The following is a 21788-nucleotide window of genomic DNA, read 5'->3' as shown; positions in this document are numbered from 1 at the left end:
CTAGTAGTAAAGTCAACCTTAACATCAGCTCAATAGGCATCCTGATACAGCTATACATTTAATGGTCGGATCAAAATCGAGGTAATATTCGTATTAACAATAATCACAGTTGCTACATGAAAGCATTCAAGTAATTAAAAACAAAAAATCAGCTTTGCGAAAGAAATTTAGAAAGCAATACAGGCGGCCACAAGGTCAAGCATGCCTTCTTTTCTTTTTCTTCTCAATAAGGGATTCTGTAACTAAACATGCTCTTAACAACTTACAACATCTGCTCCTTCAGTTCAATCTTCTTTTTTTCTCCACTGGGGATCAGAGGAACATGAGTTAGCTCCAAACATCATATGCAGAGGCCTTAATTGGAAACTAAAATACAGACAAGTACCTGCTCACAATGAAAAAAAATATTAGTAACATAATGTTGTACAGTTTCAAACAGAGTGAAAAACCAAACCAGTGAAGGTAAAATCAATGCTTCCAATAATCCAAAAGAAACTATCATTTATACTTCTTGTGCAGTTCCATACCAAGGATGCATGATGTACAACAGCTAATAGCTGATATTGTGCATCATGATCCTTGGATTCATTAAGGTAGGAAACTGTAAGCTGCAAGCCAAAGTAGATTCTGCTTCATTATAGAGGCCTTTTTCCTTCAGGGATGAAGTTCACAGTGAGCCAAATAGACTTACAAGGACATAATTCAAGCAATGGAACTTTGAGAAGCACATGACAGATTTAAAAAATAAATTGTTGCATCAACCATTTCTCAAAATACAAAAAGTAGATGCCATGCTCCTCATTTAGCTTTTCATTCTTTCTACAAGTGGCATGCCTTTTACTATAGAATCAATAACAAAGGGAAAAGTAGGGTCAAACTATATCAATGGACCAAATCTTGAAACAAATTGGTCTGAATTTCACTTAAATGGCCAACGTGTGGATCAAATTCTTAAACCAGCAACACAAATTTTGATCAAATCCAGATACCTGACTGCCAACTGGGTTTGATATGGAACAGCCACTATCCGATCTAGTAATAATCAGAACCGCTCATGATCTTACTTACATTACTTCAAATGTATAAAATATTAACATGTGTATATTAAAATCATTGGATGTCTGGTGATAGCATCATAGCAAGTCTCGTTTAATTTTCCCTTCTTCCTTCTTCTCATCTACCTTCCCACGCTCCATTTCGCAGCAAGAATAAAAGGGATGGTGCAATAGCCTAATCTCTGTCCCTTTCTCCATTTCAGGGTCAGCATCACAAAAGTAAATTGCAAATCTGACAGATGGAGGAGAAAATTACAGTGAGCTTCCCTATCTCTTCCTCTACGCTTTTCTGTCAGGATCTAGACAATACATGTCAGAACTAGATAAATAGCAATCCGATGTGATGAAAATTCCCCTGCTGGAAATTTATATAATGATAAATTCCTGTCCTTATACCTGTTTATGCTGATCTGCATCTAGTCACAGCATCTAGGCTGTGCAAGAAATAATTACTAGTTAGTCCAAGCAGATGCTGACTGTGTAAGCCAATAGATGCGAACTTAAATTTATGAAGGATAAGAGTAATCACTACATATTCAATAAAATATATTGCTTTAATGTGCTGGCACCTATAAAAGCCATTTTTAACATTTTACTAGTGGTTGCTAAGAATTTCTTAATATGTGAAGCCTTGATTATTAATAAAGTTAAAACTCCACAGGAAAATATTGGTTGCATTGAGCCCTGCGCGTGCGACATTTGGGGTGTGACAGATACTCTACCAAAACCATCAGGAGGAACACATGCAAATTTCTCAAATAAATGCTATGTAATCACTAAAGCAGTGAAGCAGGTTAAGTGGCTGCTAAAGCATTTATGATGTTTACCGGACAACCAATAAAATTTTAAGAGAAGCAAGAATACCAGATATAATTGTGTAATATATGACAAATAATGATTCCTACCAACAGTTAATGAGCCTATGCTTAAAAAAGGATGAAAATGTTAAATTCAAAATCACATTGTTTAAGTCAAACTGCAGCCTCCATTGAGTTGGGAAATTAGGATACAATAAGGCCTGAAAATTAGGATTCCTTCCAAATGCCCTATAAATCATTTGTCAGCTTCAATTTCCATATGTTCAAGAAGTTTTCAATTTAGTCAATCCCTTGAAATTTTTTTTCATAATAGTTAAGAGTCCATATGAAAGGCCTAACAAATAATATCTAGCCAACTAAAACAATAAATTGCAATTCACAAATAAAACTCTTCATAAAAGACAACAACAAAAGGCATATCTAATTACTACAAGAATAATTAACATACCTCACTTCGCAAGATCAATGCTCATTTTATCTTCAGCAACTGAAACATTAGAACGGGATGCTGTTGTGTTGAGCATATCACTGTGATAACAATGTACATCCTCCACACCGCTATTAGACTCAACTTCCACAACAGTTACCTTGCAGATGACACCGTCTAACGAAGTTCCTTCAGTTGGTGAAGACATCACAGATTTCACTGGTCCATCTTGGATGTCAGCACTTGAAGATCCAGGTGGGCCTAAAGTTTCTTGGCTGTCACAGACTTTGTTAGAGTTATCAGATTCACTCAGCCACATAAAGTGCAAACTATGGCCTTGCCAACACTGACCACCAACATAAGCTCTCTCTGCGGAGTCACATGAGGTGAAAGTTATATGAGCACAAAAATTTTCAGGTGTCTTCATGCCGTCATTATCACTTCTTTCTCCGTGCTCTTCCAGTACTATGGAGGCAAGATCACCAAATGATGAAAAATGATCCTGCAGAATAGCAACCTACAGAGACAAAAAAAAAAAAGGTCAAATTCAGACAGGGAAGTTACAATTGGCATCTGCATATGTAACAAGAGAAAGGTATGAAATGACTTTCACATCAAAGCTTTTCTATAAATTTCTGGTGTGGTCTAGTCTTGAAATAGGTTCAGTGAGGGTCAATAAAAGGTTAGATTGAGTTTATTGATGTTTAGGTTGTCATATTGAATTTATCAAAACTAGGTCATGTCTTATCTACTTTTGAGGAATTTATTTGGCATTTTCCTTAATTTTAGATCCTGTTAGAAACCTAAAAGGTACTGAAACAGGTACCTTTACGGATAGTCTCTCTAATATATATAAATTTGGTGGTTATTGCCCTCGTCACGCCAAATTAGTGGTCAAGAATTGTCATTCTTATGCAGATTGGCCACTCAAATTGAGTAATATCTACATACACAAACTGTGCTCATAAGTGACATCATATATGTTGCTTATCAATTCTGACAGCACAAGAAATAAAAAATGCAAACAGTCATAATAGAAATTAGTGGTTCATGTCATCAACAGTGTCTGAGCTACTTCAGAATGATCTAAATCTTGTAATTGCTTTAATATTCATTGCTCCTTTCAAACAAGAAAAATCTCATGACTTATCCTCATAATTCACATTTCACAGTATGGTATTTGAACTTATCAAGAAGACAGATGAGGTTACATCATCAAATGAAACACCAAAATAATTATCTATTACTGAAATAGTACTTCTGATGTAAGATATAACTGTTGTTTGTGTGACTGTGCAGAGATACACATGTCTATATAAACAAGTTTGAGATACTAATCTGTATAAACAGATTTAATTGTGGGTGTGAATAGTGAACATTCATATGTATGAGATGAGAAAAATACATCTGCGAGATCAGCTGGCAGAGGAAGAATCCTGAATGAAGTAGACTGATTATCCAGTCTACACATATCAGACTTCGGCATGGAGGGATGACTTGTCTGTTCTGTGTTGCAATTTTGCAAGATTGTTGAATTTGCTATTGAAGTAGGTGAAACAAGAACCACCTCAGATTTTCTTGTTTTCTCAACTTCTTGCAGTGTGCCTGCTGTAGTAATTGCTGTAGTAATTGGTGCAATGGCTGTTCGAGATTTTGCAGTTTCATTGCCCATATCCACTTTAAGTTTTCTGGCTGCCTGCTCAGAGACTACTTCACCCCTTCTGACTGAAATAGACTGCACAAAAATTATAAAGATGTTATATCTCCTATATAAAAAATTATAATCACAATGAGTACTAGACAAGCAGGGTAGTCACCTCATCAAGTTCTAGCAGAACAGATTTTGTATGAAAAAAGAATCTGAACAAAGGATATAACCATTTGAGGGTCTTTTTATTATTTTCCAGATGGGTAATCCACATACTGGAAGCACCTCTACATTTTTGTAATTTAACCCATACCCTTCCCCCAATAAAAAAAAAAAGCAAAAGGAAATATTTCTCATCACAGGAGAAGGCAGTTCTCTCGCAAAACAAAATAGAAGATATTCATGATTTCCTAATGTTACAAGGTCCTACTGCAAGGAGAACAGTAAGTACATATCCAAAAAAATTGCCAAAACTACCAAGAGATATATTGATACAGAGCTAACAAAAGATTACTTGTTTCTCAAATTTGTCTAATTGGCGGCGGAATTCATCACGCTTTTGGGCCAAAATCTCCTGCTTTTTTCGAAGTTCCTCTTTCAAAAGCTCCAAGCCATCCAATTTTTTTGGCATCGGAGAGGCTATTTTTGGAGCATTTGCAGATAAACCTTTTGGACCCGCGACGGTCACCGACAATTCAGAAGGTGTTTTGCTTCCCGTTGGAACTGTGGATTTCAGATTTCCTTCTTCTTTGTCAGTTCCAGATAAATAAGATGAAAGACCGGACACCCCCATAGAAGATGACAGCGGCAACTTACTATGATGACTACTTTTCCCAGCATCATGAATTCTATCACGGTTGGCCCACCATAGTTTTATAAAACGGTTACCCATTACCGCATCAGGTGCTTCAAGGGCAGCTTCAGCCTCCTCCCTTGTAGAAAATTGGACAAAAGCTTTTTCACTATTCAGTGGAATATAAATATCAACAACCTCACCAAACTTCTGGAAATGTGAAAACAGGGCATCCTTCGTGTTGTTCTTTTCAGGTATACCATGTACATAGAGAGTACGTGAAGCTTTTTGGGACATTCTACCATTGTGACGACTAGAGTCTGCATATAATCTAGGGAGGGACTGCCTCACTATTGCTTTTTGATTCATCTCGGCAGTATTTTGTTTTTCTGGAATGGAAGAAGTTTTCACTGTAGATTTCTCATTATCTTCCTTCATTTCATCTGAAATATGACTTGTAGAAACTGAATTGTTATTAGTCTTTATACCCATTTCTGACCTATTATTTTGGCGAATTCGGCCCCAAACAGATGAATTAGTATTCTGTGTACCTATATTTTCTCGAAAAGGTCTACTTCCCTGTTCATTCTGAAAGCCATTAGATGGCACAAGACTCTGCTGAGAAGAATCCAAAGTCCACAGAGGTTCATCATTGTTCAGTAAAGGAAGCATTAACCCAGTGCCAGATGTTTCTGAACACTTGTTGTTCCATAAAGGCTGATCAGGATCATATACATCAGCTTCAGCAACAACAGACGCAGATGAAACTCCACTCAGTTTTAATGCATCATCAGACAAGATGGGTTTCCCATCTTTTGCTGGTACAAATTTGCTGCCGGTGAATAAGCCTGGAGATGCCCTAATAGAAGGCAATGATCCTGAACCGGATTGAATTCCCAGGGCATTTGAATTTGGATCTGAGACTGGAAGATTGAACTGGGAAAGGCTCTGCAAATTATTAAAGATATCATTACGTCTGAAAGCTAAAAAAAATATTATTAGCGAATGGTCTCAGAAGAAATTCTCAGAATCTTGCAAACTAAAACAAGCAGCTAGGTTCAGACGGACCAATCCGATAATAAAAATTACTAATATGGCAGCCACTTCTAATAAGCATTAGTAACAATTTAGGGTGGCAGATCATGTGCTCGAGATATTATCAGACGTAACTTACCTGCACATCTTCGACAACAATCCGATTTACACCATGCTCCATTGGACACATATCCCCTCTCAAGCAAAATCCCTGCTCGTCAAAGTCTCTGCAACGCTGCCGAGGCATTCCCATATTGAATAATGGAGCAATCGTAGACTGAAGGGTCCCTTGCAAACCAAGTGGCTGGAGTGGATCCAAAATTCTGTTGCTCATCCCAGGAACAAACCCATATGCACCCCAAGATGCATTTTGTGTAGTTGCAGCATTTGGTATACCTGTTCCAACAAAAAGGCCAGGGTGTGTAGGCAGCCCTTGTGAAACTACCTGTGATGCAAAATCAAGCGTGTCGATAGGGTTAAATCTGCAATCTTGTTGGCTCCAGGATACAATACTCCTTCCTCTTCCTCTACCTCTTCCTTTTCCTACTGGAGGACGTCCTGTGGCTGTCAAGTTACCAAAACAGGAACCAGTGTCAAAGTAAAATCGTTGATTTATTCTCCCGTGAACCCAAATATGAAGGACCCCGTATACCTGGCGTGAAGATTGGCCGCCGCTTCTCAAAACTGGAAGAGACATCTCTCTCAATATTGCTGTTGTTATCACTATCATGGAACATTTTCCTACTCTCAAGAGGTCTATTTCTTTTTCTATTAATCTGCCGCATAGATGGTTCTTGAACATCATTGCCAAAAGTATTGGCTTGAGCCTCCCTCCTACGATGTTTATGGTTGCGATCATCATCATCACTAACTTCTTGGTCTTCAGAATCAATAACTGGTGTGACAGACACTGAGTGGCTTTTATCAGTAGGCAACTGACTTCTCAGTTGTACAGTATCGACAGCAGGAGGCGAAGACAGCTTTAACTTCTCAATAATATGAAGGTGCTCACCAATCTTCACCATTGAAGCATCTTCGAGGGCATGTAGCATTCTCATGAAGAAGGCTTTTGTACCTATGAACATGGATACACTAGAAGACTAAGCAGGGACTCACAAATGCAGATTAATGTACATGATATTTAATCATCAAGGACCTTGTGATGAAACTAACAATTAGGACATGAACGACTAGGATGTCATCGCTATCGATTTAGTATCAACTAGGGAAAAAAGCTAAAATAAACTTTTAAGACTTCAGATCGAATTTTCCTTGCTGAGATAAATTGTAAGGTTTCTCTGGGCTAATATTAGATCTTAGAGATGATTTCTAAAGCTTGGATGTCGTAGTTTGTTTTGTCAGGGTAAAGGAATTAGAGATTAACCTAGTTCAATCAACATAAAGGAACTCATCTACCCAATCAAGGGCATTGAAGTTGATTATGTCATGTTTAACACTGACATGTCCATTTTGTCCACTTCCACAGTATCTGGATCAATTTTACCTAGGATTCAGAAATCAGTTTTCCCAAATATGCACCTAAGCTTCCATTTTATCACATTCAAGACTTTAAAATTCATCTATCCAGTTTTAGAACTTTGATATCCAATTTACCAATTATAGAGTTGTGAAATTCCATGGTTTTACAACTTTGGAGTCATTTATCTAATTTTTTTTAAAAATGTAGGTTTGTTATGTCTGGCATACTCAGCAAGACTTCGCTTCTCCAGTACAGGGACATGAAGGTCCAAATTGTTCGTTTGAATGACATGAAATTCACTTGCAACATTTAGATGTATGGAGATCCATGTTTAAATGGAAAAAAGAATACATACTAAACTCTCAAGAGGGACAAATAGTGATACATTCTGAGTGCAATTAGAATTTATATATTTAATGTATTTAGCTAATATTTTGAATGCTACATCCAACTTAATGTGGGAGGAATATCCAACTAGGCTCATGAAGGCTTGAACTTATACTTGCATTTGTTTAGAGGGTTACTTGAAGATTGATGATTGAAACTCAGAGGACAAACCTTAAACTAATTCTAGAGGAGTTAATCACATGGTCTGTAAGGGTATTCAATACTCAATAGTCACTACACAATGAACTATAAAACTAAAGGATACACCAAAAAGGTACCTCTAACCTGGTTGGCTTGGTTTTCTTTTTACTTTTTGGTTCATAGGGTGTTCACGGCATGCTATGGACAATGAGGTTTTTCCAAACTTGAGCTATTTGTGTCCATAACGTTTTCATGATCTGAGGCTTTGGTCTCTATGTTCCTTCTCACTTGCTGCTACTGTGTTGTGCATTCCAGTTACCCAGTAATATTAAACATCTTTAACTTTAGCACGCTAACTTTTAGAAATATTACTATCTAAAACTGCAACTCATCAGTATAGCTGTCCTCGAACCATCTTATATATTTTTATGAGTATTGAATTTAAATAGTGTGCCTCTCTCAACATATAATTTACTGAAGTGCATATTACATTTAGCTATTTATTTAAGGAGTGACAACCTCCCCATGACACCATGATCACGATGGATCCTATTTTGTAATTTTAGACAATGCAAATTTATCAAATGAGTCAATTTGTTCACTACAAATGAGAATGAAGTTTGCCGCAGAAACATCAAATGACTTGAATTGAATCACAAATGCCCAAAGATGAAACTAATTTCCAATGTAAGTAATTGAAAAACATGTAAAAGCAATGAACATACGTTCACAACCACCAATGTGATTTCCACCAATAAAAACAATCGGCAATTTCCTTTGAGCAGTCCATTCTGCTAGTGCAGATTGTAAATCAGATCCATCACCTTCATATAAGAGATCAAAGTCAGAAATAAGATATTAACTCATCATTCACATTGAAGACTAATAAATGAAAGAATATTATTTGTACTAGACAGTAGATTCAGATGCTAAGACTAAGATCCATGGATAAAACAGTCATTCTTGAAATGTAAAAACAGCATAAAATCAGTATAAAATAAGACAGACTACTATTTGTAGTAAATAATTACTTGTAATCTGAATATACTCATATTAAAAATGACCCAAGAAGTGCACTCACTTTCAAGATCCAACTCAATCACTTTAAAACCAACTCCTAATTGTGTGAGCAACACCTTTACCCACTCACAGTGTGCGCAGTTTGTCTTGCTGCAGCAGCCAAAAGCAATAAGTAAAGTCAAGCAAGAGAAAATTAAAAGATTGACAGAAGCAGAGGAAATAATCAAATATTTGCAAAGATAATATAAATCCTTCATTCATGTACTATAGAGCCTCCAAATAAAAAAATATCATAAATACCAGAAAACAAAAAGGAGAAACTTTCTGATTTATGTTATCATATGAGCAATGAAAAACAGGAATGAACTATACAAAGAGCTCCACAACTTAAATGGAATAAGAAACATCAGTAAGGCATCGTACTAAAATAACCACTTGAAACTTGAAAAGCAGTGGTAAGGAAAACATCATTAATATAGATAAAGAAAACAGTGAGAAAACAAGAAAAACCTTGAACCATTGTACCAAGAACAACAATAACAAGCCATACTGTCCCAACCATTTGACCACATGGATCTTTTCTCATTATTGAGCTTTGTACAAGGAACTATCTCTAGTTAAATTAAAGACCATTCAAAACTATTTTATAGTTTCTAGTAAAACCTTCTTATATCTCCCTCTCTCTCTCCCTGATAACACTAATTTTAATAGACTCACCTTGTCTAACTACAGCATCCAAAAGTCTCATTTGAGTATATCTATATCATTTTAGAAAAACCCTTCATAAACATTGATTATCTGAGCCGCCCAGTAGCCTAATAAGTTGTAGAAGCTGCCCTTAACATGGCCCAAATTGATTATACCAAAGTTATCAAACGACAATCTCCAAATTTGCAGATACTAATTTCGTACTTTCTTATCTGCTAATGTAAGGACCATTAATGTGTCACAATGTCCTCTACAAATAAGCCTAACATCCTCATCATGATAGTACACAACTCAGAATCCATCTCAGTGGTTCTGATATTAGACCAATTCAAGATAACTCTCCCTAGGGGTTTCTACATGAGACCAACTCGAGGAAACTACCACCTGCGCGTGCATGGTACACAACATGGCATGTGTTAACTAACAAAAATGGTAGCTCCCGTATTAATAAGAAAGAAAAGGAGGGGGGGGGGCTGCCGGTGGGGGGGAACTTATCAGTATCTTAACATGAGTTTTTCCTGCATGCAACTAACCATTCATAAGATGTTGTGCCTAAAGAAAAGGAAATGAATGAAATCCTAGCACATGTTGCGTCATGAATTCAGATTGGCTTTCTTGTGCCACACATTAATGAACCTAAATTCTTGTAGCTTCCGCAATAACCATTGATGTGTTTGTTTCATTCTTCAAACTGTTGCATCATGTCAAAACCAAACGTACACAGTTTTGTTGTCTAGATCTTGTTCAGCTTATTCTAGAAACTTATCTACCATTGAGGCAAACGATATATCAACTTGTCCAATGTAAGTGCTCTCAATACATCGGAGCACATATGAGCCACCAAACAATGCTTCATCTATTTCGATGACGAAATGGATTCCAATCGAAGCATCAGTCAATAACATGAGTTCTTCACTTCCACAAACAAACTCAAAACCCATTCTCCTTCTCCATACAATAAACAAAGAAAACAGAACTCCCAGATAACTGAAGAAACAACCTAACGCATACTATAATCTAACTCGATTAAACGGGCAAGAACTCTGTCCTCTAAACAATCCCCGTATCCTCTCTCATTTAGCGTTCGAGAACCCCCGACCTTTGTATTCGTTAGTCGGTTCAGGAGACCCTAACCGATCACGATCAGCGCATCCCGAGGTAATTGATCGTATCGAACAAGGAAAAAGCCTACAAAATCGAACCGACACGAACTAGAGATTGGGCCCTAGGGATCCAGCGATGAAGAAAACGATCGGATCGACGGGAAAGGGTGAAAGATGCGAGAAAGAAAGGCACCTGAATACGACGACGGGAGCGGAGGAGACGAATTCCTTGGCCTTGGCGAGCGCCATTTCTTCGATTCTGCAACCCTAGCGAGCAATATCTCCTCCGTGGGAAGCAGCCGCTCGCCTCCCCACGCCCCCCCACCCCCAACTGGGAAGCTGAAACGGGCCGGGGCCGACTCGAACAGGGTCGATCAAAGTCCACAGCTCGAACTCAACATTAACCCGCAATCAGGGATGAAGCGGGTCAATTTTCCTATATATATTGTCGATTTAGGGGCGTCTATTATTTAAATGAGCGATTTCCTATATAAGATGCTCCTGTTTTGATGACATTTTTTCTTTTACCATTTATAATTTCTTACTATTAATAATTCTTTTTAAATAATAATAATAATATATTATTACTATTTATCATTTTTTTATCTTTTTATTTTTATTTTTCTCACAACCCCTAATTTCCTTCGCATTATTCTCTATCTACTCGCTGACGTCAAGATATCGTTTGCTGTCGACGCTACTCCAAGTCGTCCGATACTGCTCGAAGTCTACTGAGGAAGAAGAAGAATAAAAGGATGAGTATGAAGAATGAAAAGAAAAGAGGAAGCGTTCTTCTTCATGGGGAAAGAGGAAATCAAATCAAGTGCGTCAGCCCCCTCTGTCTTTTGAAAGACGAAGCGTAGCTCTCTCGTTCCAAGTACAGCAAGGCATTAACGTCTCATCTTTGCTCTCTCTGTCCACCAATACAGTCAATAACCGAGAGCTCCAGACCGAATAGGGCTTACCGACGAAGCTTTCTCCCACACATAATAGCTTAGCAGGAGAAGAACCATTAAATCTAGGAGAAAGATGGCTTGGAGATGTTGCTGGTGAGGCCCCGAAGCAGATGAGTGGGTCCTTCTGTTGGTCTTGGACGAAGAAGAGGAGGAGGAATAAGAAGATTGATAGAGTATTTATGATTATATTTATACAAATATTTTTCAAAATTAAAAAAAAAAAATATATATATATATATATATTAATAATAATAAGGGGTTGTGAATAATAATCTTTTTTTCGCTTTTCTGCCTTGAATTTTTTATAATATTATGAATATCATTTTTTTGTTAATCCATCGTCTTGATTGCCTTCGCCTCGTTAGTATCGTTCATTTTTTTTATCTTCGTCCTTTTATATTTGTTGTATTTATTATTTTCATTCCTTATTCTCACTACGAGGTTCTATCGTCTTTATACAATATCATTCTTCATTTGTCACGTACATCATCTTTTTTCCATAGGTTTCATTGTCTTTCTATCTTGTTTGTCCTCGTAATCACTACTCTTATTCATCATCGTAAAGTTTTATCATCTCTATGTGATATATTTTTTACCCATCCTACTCAATTACATAAGCCTTTAGGAGCAAAATTTTCATGCACCTCTTCTCGCACATCACCTCTGTTTTTAGGCGTTGGCAACGAAGATGAGGAACAGGAAATGATCGGTTAGTGTTAATAGAGCAAATATAATAGTGGGATTATATATGTATATATATATATATATATGTATATATATATATATATGTATATATATAATATTTCCACGACTTACCGGTACGACTTGATTTCCTGTGCACTCTCTCGTTTCCCCTTCCGATTCCCAACGAGCGGTGCGGCTCCCGGGTCCCATGGCTGAACCCGCCCTGCAGCAAGCGCCGGCCAACGACGGCCCCGCTGCCCCCGCCGTGGAAGCTACCCTCCCCGGCTCGGGTTCTAAGCGGCAGCGCCGCCCCAGCGTCCGCCTCGGTGACATCGGTGAACAGCCGGCGGCCATTCCGCACGAACCATTCGTCCGCCGGAGCAAGCACTGGAAGCACTCCGCCGCTGCTGGGAGAGATCATCCCCGCCACCCTCATGTCTCCAAGGCACGTCCCGTCATCACTCCCGTCCCCGACGGCTCCAGGGAGTCTCCGGGCTTTTACCAGGCACCGCCGTCTTCCGCCGCGGGCAACGGGGTGCTCCTCCCCGTCGACGAGAACCTCGAGCCTCTTTCCGTCGGGGTAAGGCGGTACCGCGACGCGAAGGCCCGGAGGAGCGGCGCCGGCGGGGCCGCGGGCAGGCGGGCGAGGTCGAGCTGGACCTCCTCCAAGGTCGATGAGGGAATCGACGCCACCGCTGCCGACTTGAAATCGAGCGGCGGGGAGGACGCCGGAGAGGGAGGTTGCAGGGAGTTTGATGATCTCCGGGCGGAGGATTCCGAGAGTCCATCCGATAGAAGAGAGGCGGCGGCGGCATTTAGGGTTAGGGTTCCGGAGACCGAGGATATGGGACATGATGGAGACGCCCCGGAAGGAGATGCGCCATCAGAGAACGACGGTGGGGATTGGAACGATCAGAATGGACGGTGTGGATTGCTCGAGGATGGAGGAGTTCGAACGTGGCTGAGCCGGCTGGGGTTGGATCGCTACGCTCCATTGTTTGAGATCCATGAAGTGGACGATGAGGTGCTTCCTTTGCTCACGATGGAAGATTTGAAGGACATGGGGATCAACGCCATTGGGTCGAGGAGGAAGATGTACTGTGCCATTCAAAAGCTCAAGAAGGGATTGCCGCAAGAGTCCTTGCATGAAGAGTGTGGTTAACTACAAACAAAGTTGTGGCTTTTTGCTGGGAAGGATGGAATTACTTGCCTGAAATGGTTGGTTGGGCTGCCTCTGTTCTCTATAGGGATTAGTCTCAAGTTAATTTGGTATACACACAGTATCGTTATGCTTTTTCCCCTTTTTTTTGTTAGATGTAATTCTCCCAGATGTTGTAGATTTTGGTATCTGTTTTCCCTTTATACAGTCTTGTGATCCAGCTTAACTTTGGTGAACTTGTCAGTAGTTGTGATCAGTAGCACTTTAGATGGAAATTCATGAAAGTGTTGTCAAAATCCAGATATAAATGTGAAACTACGGTTTTGAAAATTGTAGTCTGAGGTTAACCAGACCTGTTTGGAATTCGATTTGATCCACGTCATATTGGTTGCATGTATTGATCATTGTTTACAGCACTCATCTTTTATATTTTGTTATGTTTTTAGGATTAATGGTGTGGATGGTAGTTTATACTTCTAAATTTCTTCGAGACATAGAGATGATTAAGTATGATAAATAGATGCTTGGTTTTATGTTACTCATTCTCTGGTGCATCTTCAAATTTAAAATGTTCTTTATTCAACTCATTGAACACAATGGGATGATTTTTTTAATGTTTCTTACACTTTTGTCGCCATAAGCTTGTTTAAATCACTCAACATATTTCCACTTCTCATGCTCTTTTTGAGACAGAGATGATTAAGTATGATAAATAGATGCTTGGTTTTATGTTACTCATTCTCTGGTGCATCTTCAAATTTAAAATGTTCTTTATTCAACTCATTGAACACAATGGGATGATTTTTTTATGTTTCTCACACTTTTGTCTCCATAAGCTTGTTTAAATCACTCAACATATTTCCACTTCTCATGCTTTGTGTCGGTGACCATTATCTCGCACTTGAGTTCCCTAGTGTACATTGAGGTGAGACATGTTCGATGTATTGAAAAAGTCCTGCATGTTGTTATATTTTGCTACGATTAAGTTTTGATCCCACCAAAAATGTGAAGCATCTGCACATGCATCCGCTTCTTCATGCTGTTAAGGAAAATATAAGTTGTTATGGCCTTCAAATATAGAATTTGAATGTTCAACTTTTCTCTTTACCCTTAAATAAGTTGTTATTTTACTTTTTTAGTTGTCCTTTATTATGTTCCCCTCATTTTGATCATTGTGACACTTACCGACATGCTTAACTGATAAGGGCTTTAGTCTTGCTTCTTTTGAGAACTAGGCATTTTAGCTTTGAGTCTTGCTTCTTTTGAGAACTAGGCATTTTAGCTTTATTTAACAAAACAATGGAAATATTTGCGAGTACACTGTGCTACTAAGAAGTGAAATGGTCTTTCCTAACAGAGTTTGATAACAATATGGTGAGCTAACATGATTCCAGCAATGGTCTGACAAAGCACTGACACGATTCAGGTTTGCATATTTCCTTCCCTTTTGTGCTATTACACAACAATATGCCACTACATACCATGCATACCACTACATAGAATGAACATTTATGTGCGCTATAACTCCACTCGTTGAGTTTTGCCTTGGTGGCATATTTTGACATGAGTATGAAACAACATAATTCTCGGGAGGCAAGATATTAGGTAGCTAAAGCAGGGAACTTCTCTTTAGGAAAAGGACGAAAGCAATGCATGAGGCTCCTATCACTTTGGGGTCCAAGAAGTTACATATACGCAACTTACCTGCAGTAGGATTGGCCATGTTTGAAACTGTGGATTAGTTTTATGGTGGTCTTAAGATGATTGAGGTATAGTATTAGAAAGATGAAATAAGATATGAATGCATCTGTTGTGGGCTGGAAGTACTATAGCTTGAGAATATGATGGGATGTTTGCTTAAGTGTTCCAGCAAATGTCCAATGAGAAAGATGTAAATCGCTCAAACTGAGGTGCTATACGAGGTCAGAGGTGATACAAATTTACAAATTATTGATAGAAAAGATATGATGAACTCTTCAATTAATAAAAAAGAAATTTGGAAACAATTAATGCTTGTCCTGCATGTATGCATATATATGGAAATGACTTAGTGGGAAGATATGGCATTTGAATCTTTTGCTAATAAATTCATTAGAAGTCGCATTTACTCATTTTCTAACCGCGTGAATGTCGCAATGGTTGCTTGCACAGGTCTGAGCATAAAATATTATGAATGGCAACTGAACGCAATACTAGGAAATTTTCAATTTTGGTTGATCGGTGCCTGGTTGGATCTCTGTGACACCTTGACGTTTCAATTTTAGTCTACGTGGTTGGAATGTATTGCTCATATGGCTCCATCACAACATGGTTGGCGAGGAACTGGCTTTGGGCATTGTGTATACAGATTTTTAGCAAATGATGTGCATGGGTATGGGATGTTGTGGCATAGTTGGCACGAAATAGAGGATGAACAATGTATACTGTGGCGAGCTTCCAGTAAGATGTGAAAATTGAATTGGATGGCCCATGCTTATGGGATCCCTATTGTAATCTGGGAACTACTACTGCTTATTGAAACACAAGATGGGACCCAAATTTTAAATAGGCCCGTATTGTTACACGCATTTGTTATTGATTTGCTCTGGAATCTGAAATTTATGGCATAGATTTTTATCTGGAATACGTAATTCTTTGATGTCATTTTCTTTTAATGAGAACTCTATTGTTTCTTCTGAAAATACACGAGACTTCTACTGTCATCAGCTATGGTATCACAAATGCTCAGTTGTCTACCGATGTGCTGTTTCTGAATCTTTTTTGATATATTGATTTCAGATAAGAATGGATTAGTAAAGAAAACTGATCTTCCAGCTTTTTGTTAAACTGAAATTATGTAAAGATCATGTGTGTATATTGATGGAAATGCTTACGGTTGCTGGTTGTCTTCATGAACTATGCTATTGTTGGATCCCCTTTTATGGGCAGCAAAAAATCTTGAAGTCAATTTTGTACCGTTATTATACTTCTCTTTGCAATTTTTATGAAGAGACCAATTGATTCTTGTTTAGCTGAGACATATCTGCTGCTACATTTGTAGCAAAATTATACTTCTTTTTTCCTATTTTCTATTTGCATTTTCCTCAACCATATTTTTCTTTAATAACATTGCTCTGTGCTACATACATTTGTAGCATAACATTATACATTTGTAGCATAATTATACTGATCTTCCAGCTTTTTGTTAAACTAAAATTATGTAAAGATCATGTGTGTATATTGATGGAAGTGCTTACGGTTGCTGGTTGTCTTCATGAACTATGCTATTATTGGATCCCCTTTTATGGGCAGCAAAAAATCTTGAAGGCAATTTTGGACCATTATTATACTTCTCTTTGCAATTTTTATGAAGAGACCAATTGATTCTTGTTTAGCTGAGACATATTTGCTGCTACATTTGTAGCATAATTATACTTATTTTTTCCTATTTTCTATTTGCATTTTCCTCAACCATATTTTTCTTTAATAACATTGCTCTGTGCTACTGAAGTGGTTCTCTTTATCTGTCCATTCTTTCTGTGTCTACAGGTTACTGATCAACCTTATGTTTGTGATACTTGCTTTTGTGCTTGTTTCAGCTCTCAGTCCACAAGTTTCACACTTTATATTCCTGGCACCAGCAATGGCTGTCTCTCATTCCGACTATTTGTTATGCATTGCGTTCTTCCATATCAGAGTGCAGCAAAAAGGAGTTTGTATTTAGTAGCTCTCATCACCCATTCAAACAATTACAACCAGATTACATTTACATGTCAATTCTTGCTGTATTTCTTTGTTCCAGGTTTAAATGAAGAAAGTAAAGTTCAAGTCAGTGGAAAGAATTGATGCGACACTGCTGATGAAGAAATATTGCAGCAGGAACTGGAATTTGTCAGATAGCAGCAATTCAGCAAAGGAGAAAGAAAAGGAATTAATTATACTTCTTGATGTCATCTGTTTTTGGCTGTTCCTGAATGGATTAGAATGAGAAAGAATAGAAGTCGATGCACTAGGATTTCTCCTCTGCGACCTGGAAGATCAGACCTCGAGTCAATGGGATGAGGTTCATCGGCATGGAGGTTCATGCACTTGGCCATCCTTTTTTCCTCTCCTGTAGTGCAATGTCATGAGATGGTTGATGCTCGGCGTGTCAGGGAGTATCATCGGAGCTACGTCGCCGGAGAACCATATGTTATCTCTAACATACTCCAATGTCCACAAGGGAAGCATCACTTGATCTCTGCATGTGATCTCCACCTGGTTCAAGTTTTAGCATCAATGTTTGATATGTGTGTCCAATTGAAGAGAGCTACAGAATCTGTTTGCAACTCTATGAATAGAGCATCAATAGCATAATGATTTGAGATTAGAGAAATATTCTTCAAATCATTCTTAATTACTAGAATATTTTCTATTTCCCTTTATGCTGATGATAGATTGTACAATAGAACTGTACCATCTGTGTCAAGTCTCATGATGAAAAATCTTGTCCCAATCATGTCTCATAACCCTATGAGTTGCATGTTTTTGGAGTGTTGTGAATGACTAGTGATCGTGTGGGTCTCTACAAACTGTCACAAAGTGCATCACTTGAGCTATTGAAGCTTCTTCCAACACCATTTCTAACCCTGAAACTGTAAGGTAGGGTCATGTTGGATTGCAGTAGAGGGACGTCGATCATGGCAATGTCTCTGAATGAGCCATTCCCACTACTGTTTCATTGAATCCCCTACCACAATACATCACTGCATTCATGTCCTTAGATGACGCATGAAACAGTACATATAATACAGCTTTGATTGCGCACAGCTCTTAACAGCAGAAAACATAGTGACTTAATTGGCTTGGCAATGACTTCTTAAACACAAGACAGTTCATGTCATGATCTTATTTAGGAAGAAGGAATATGCAGTTTGCACTTATTTTTCATCAATCAAATTAAATGATGATTTTAGACTCCAATAAGCTGAATGTTGAGATTTGGTGAAGACATCATTTCTCATGTTGTATGCATAGTTATATATAGAGGAGTTTTAAGGGAATTATATGTAGATAGTACAAGATAAGATTTATTTTATTTGCATGAGAAAATTTCCTTGCATATGAAAGAAAGCCCTACACAGAAACAATATGGCAAATTTCATTTCTCATGAGGCATTGAATATAAGCTCATTATGTTTCAAGTATGAATATTAACACAAATAGTTTAAATGTATTTATCATCATTTGATCATAATTCAAATGTATTTATTTTATTATTTATATTACATTAGACTATGGTGCATTCTGATGAGACCTAATGTTAATTGTTATTTAAGATAATATTCTTAGTAAAATTAAGATAAACATATATCTGTCAACTATTTTGAACACAATTTTCTTAGTCCTCACATTACCTCTCCATGCATCACTAGTTTCACCACATATCTGCAAGTTTCCACAACATCTATGAGACACAATCCCCTGTCCTCACTATATTTCTCCATCAATACTATTTGAAATGAGTACAATTTATTTTCTGGAAAATAATCTAAACACTAAAATTAAATATATGGATCGAATCAGAAAAAATCAGCATTTAAAAATGAAAGATTGAGAGAGAAATTAAGGATATTGGATTACAATGGCAGATATATATCTGCTTCCACAAATTCTGCTGGTCTTAGAATCAATTGTGATAAATTACTTATAATAATTTATAAAAAAAATATATATGATATATCTAACTTTATTATTTATTTTCTCTTGTTCAAGTTGAAAGATCTTTTTTTATCCAAATCCTTGGTAAGGTAGTAAGCTGGCAATTCCTTTTATGAAAAGAAATGAATATAAACAACTCTTCTTGTATATACATACATATATATACATTATATATATACATGTATATATACATACATATATATACATACATATATGTATATATATACATACATACACACATATATGCGCATGGATAAAACATAAAATATTCTGCAATGGCTGGTGAATTGAAGATAAAACAAGATCTGAAGCTCATCACGAAAAGAGAGTTGCATGGTATCGGTGGCTGGAAATGCATAGCTGTCACCAAAGTTAGGTGGCCAATGACTACATTGGTATGTCGGGTGGTTTCTCTCTCACACACTTCTCCATCAGTGTCTTAAAACAAAATCCATGGTTTTGAGGAGTCATTCTTCCATGCACACAAGAAGCCTAACATGCCAAGTCTCATGTGGTTGTCTTACTCCATGTAAACCTATCAGACTCTCTTTCTTGGCTTGTAATCTTTCCAATAGCATTAACCTACCACAACAAAGGTTGAAGCATATGTATGTGTATGTTTGTGTGTTCATCTCCTCCCTGAAAGGCCCATCATGCACCCACCACTTCACCACCCACCATACTCAGGCAGCAGTACCACAGTCGAATTCTCTCAGGAAGCCCTAATCATGGTGAGAGATGATGTGCCACTCAGACACTAACATCTCACCTAAATTCAAGTTATTATGCAAGTTGGAAGCCCACATTCTCAAGTGTCCCTTTTAGTTCCCATGTTTCTTTCACCAATATCACAGCACCAGCCATGGAAAGCCACAGGAGAAGGAGCTTAAGGATCTATCCAAATAAACATAGAAACAAGATGAAGGTGAGTTTATAGTTTTACCTACCTCTGATTCATCCTCCAAGCCCAGCTTGTTCATCAAGTACTTCATTAGCAATCTAATTGTCAAACTCCCATCCCTGTAAGCAGCAATTAGAGGGAGTGTAAAGCCAATGAGGTATCAAGAAGATCCAATAGAGATGGCTCAAAATAGTAGCTACGAGTACTTTATCCTCAGGTAGTTCCTTGGAATCTGAGGCAACAAAGCCTCTCCTCCTCCTCCTCCTCCTCTGCATGAATGTTATGTGCCAAGAGATGAGTTAGATGTTGGCCTGATGAAAACAGCAGGAAGAAAAATTGCTACTGTCCTTGGTTCACTCACTGGTCTGCAGCAGCCTCGAGTGCGAGCCAAACCCCGGCTTGTCTCGCCGGAACAACCACCCTTATGCCAGTGCCAGCCTCCGGCATGGTCGTCATCGTCGTCGTATGCTGTGTCGCCGCGACCGACGGTGACGAAGACGAAGGCCTGTCCCTGAACAACTCCAGCTCCTTCGGAACCCGCTGCCTTCGGACGTGGGGCGGCGGCGGCGGGTTGCCGAGGCCTAATTGGAGCCACTCCCTCGAGGAGCTACCGGGGACATCTCCCTCGTCCCTCCCCTCCTCCTCCTCCTCCTCCGCTTCCGGGGCCATGGCTCCAGACGGCTCTTCAGCCATGGAACTCAACTTTGATGGAGGAGAACTCCTGGTATTATCGAAGCAGGCAGAGACTGCGACCAAGACACCGGAGAACTCCTCGTGTTGCCGGAGGAGATCTCCAGCTCGGACCATAGCATCTTCCCTCTCCTTATCTCTATCCAATCTAATCGATCGACCGATCTAAATCCAAGTGGAAGCAGTAGGACAAAGCGGGCAGGCAGAAGAAGAAGAAGGGAAGGAGGAGGAGGAGGAGGAGGGGGGGTTCATGGCGGAGGAGAAGGTTTAGACCGGGCGGTGAGCTTACCGGCTTAGTTCGAAGCTTGTGGCAAAAGATGACCGAGACTCGTATCCCCTCATTTATAAGCTCTATACACACTCCCATGGTTGGGTTTAGTATATTATGTTTATTCCTATTTTCCATAATCATTTTCTCGGAGTCGTCTACTAATATTTATAAAGGAAAAATAATAATATATATATGTATATATATTTTTTCATCATGATTATTGTCTCTTGTTGGACAATGATAGGACTATTTTCTGATCTCCATAATATCTTGTACAATGTGCATGTTTTTTTCACCCGCCTTGCTCACGACATCAATCACAATAAAATGCATGCAAAATTATTATTATTATTATTATTATTATTATTATTATTATATATATATATATATATATATATATATATATATATATATATATATATATATACACACACACTAAATATCATTTAATGAAAAAAGGTGAATTATTGAGAAACCCTATCTTTTTTTTTTGGCTTTTTCGGGAGGTATAATCTTTTTCATATTTTTCCAATGGGGATTATTACTTTTTTTGTTATAATTCTCGAAATACTCGAGTTCAATTCCTCAGTTGAAAGTCTCTTTATTTATTTTTGTTTCTAAACTAATACATATATACATTTAATTTTTTTATATGAGTTGATTTTTATTGGGTTTTGAGTCTATTTATCTTAATTATAGTATTTTTTAAGATACTTTTTTTTTTTTTTTTGCATCTTCACAATTTTTTATTGAACATGTATAATTAATTATACTGTGAAATAAATATCACAATTATATCAACATTAAAACTAATTCAATTTAGTTCTTAAAAA

General features: G+C 38.0%; 3 protein-coding genes across 6 annotated transcripts; 1 reads left to right on the top strand and 2 right to left on the bottom strand.

Annotated features, from left to right (window-relative positions):
* Positions 1 to 65: 65 nt before the first annotated feature.
* On the bottom strand, positions 66 to 11029 carry LOC135607855 (zinc finger CCCH domain-containing protein 27-like). Its single transcript, XM_065100016.1, has 9 exons — positions 10809 to 11029; positions 8866 to 8954; positions 8510 to 8608; positions 6429 to 6851; positions 5916 to 6340; positions 4463 to 5689; positions 3706 to 4035; positions 2322 to 2817; positions 66 to 385 (listed from the first exon to the last, which is right to left on the bottom strand). The coding sequence occupies exons 1-8, from the start codon at positions 10862 to 10864 to the stop codon at positions 2323 to 2325; spliced, it is 3144 nt and encodes a 1047-aa protein (XP_064956088.1). The 5' UTR covers positions 10865 to 11029; the 3' UTR covers positions 66 to 385; position 2322.
* A 1346-nt stretch (positions 11030 to 12375) lies between these two features.
* LOC135607854 (uncharacterized) lies at positions 12376 to 17499 on the top strand. 4 transcript variants are annotated; one of them, XM_065100015.1, is made up of 3 exons: positions 12376 to 13473; positions 16993 to 17105; positions 17196 to 17499. In XM_065100015.1, exon 1 carries the CDS (start codon positions 12464 to 12466, stop codon positions 13415 to 13417), a length of 954 nt encoding a protein of 317 aa, XP_064956087.1. In that variant the 5' UTR covers positions 12376 to 12463; the 3' UTR covers positions 13418 to 13473; positions 16993 to 17105; positions 17196 to 17499. The 4 variants fall into 4 exon arrangements, with proteins under 4 accessions (XP_064956087.1, XP_064956086.1, XP_064956084.1 ...); XM_065100014.1 differs by lacking the exons at positions 16993 to 17105; positions 17196 to 17499 and adding exons at positions 14772 to 14840; positions 15566 to 16004; XM_065100012.1 differs by having other exon boundaries at positions 16993 to 17499.
* Positions 17459 to 21004, bottom strand: LOC103979445 (E3 ubiquitin protein ligase DRIP2-like). Its single transcript, XM_065099520.1, has 4 exons — positions 20356 to 21004; positions 20201 to 20263; positions 20041 to 20113; positions 17459 to 17650 (listed from the first exon to the last, which is right to left on the bottom strand). The coding sequence occupies exons 1-4, from the start codon at positions 20799 to 20801 to the stop codon at positions 17459 to 17461; spliced, it is 774 nt and encodes a 257-aa protein (XP_064955592.1). The 5' UTR covers positions 20802 to 21004.
* Positions 21005 to 21788: the final 784 nt, after the last annotated feature.

This window comes from Musa acuminata, chromosome BXJ2-3, assembly GCF_036884655.1.
Source record: "Musa acuminata AAA Group cultivar baxijiao chromosome BXJ2-3, Cavendish_Baxijiao_AAA, whole genome shotgun sequence".
In the NCBI taxonomy this organism is placed as follows: domain Eukaryota; kingdom Viridiplantae; phylum Streptophyta; class Magnoliopsida; order Zingiberales; family Musaceae; genus Musa; species Musa acuminata.
Note: the sequence above shows the minus strand (reverse complement) of the source record. Positions and strands in the feature narration are given on the sequence as shown.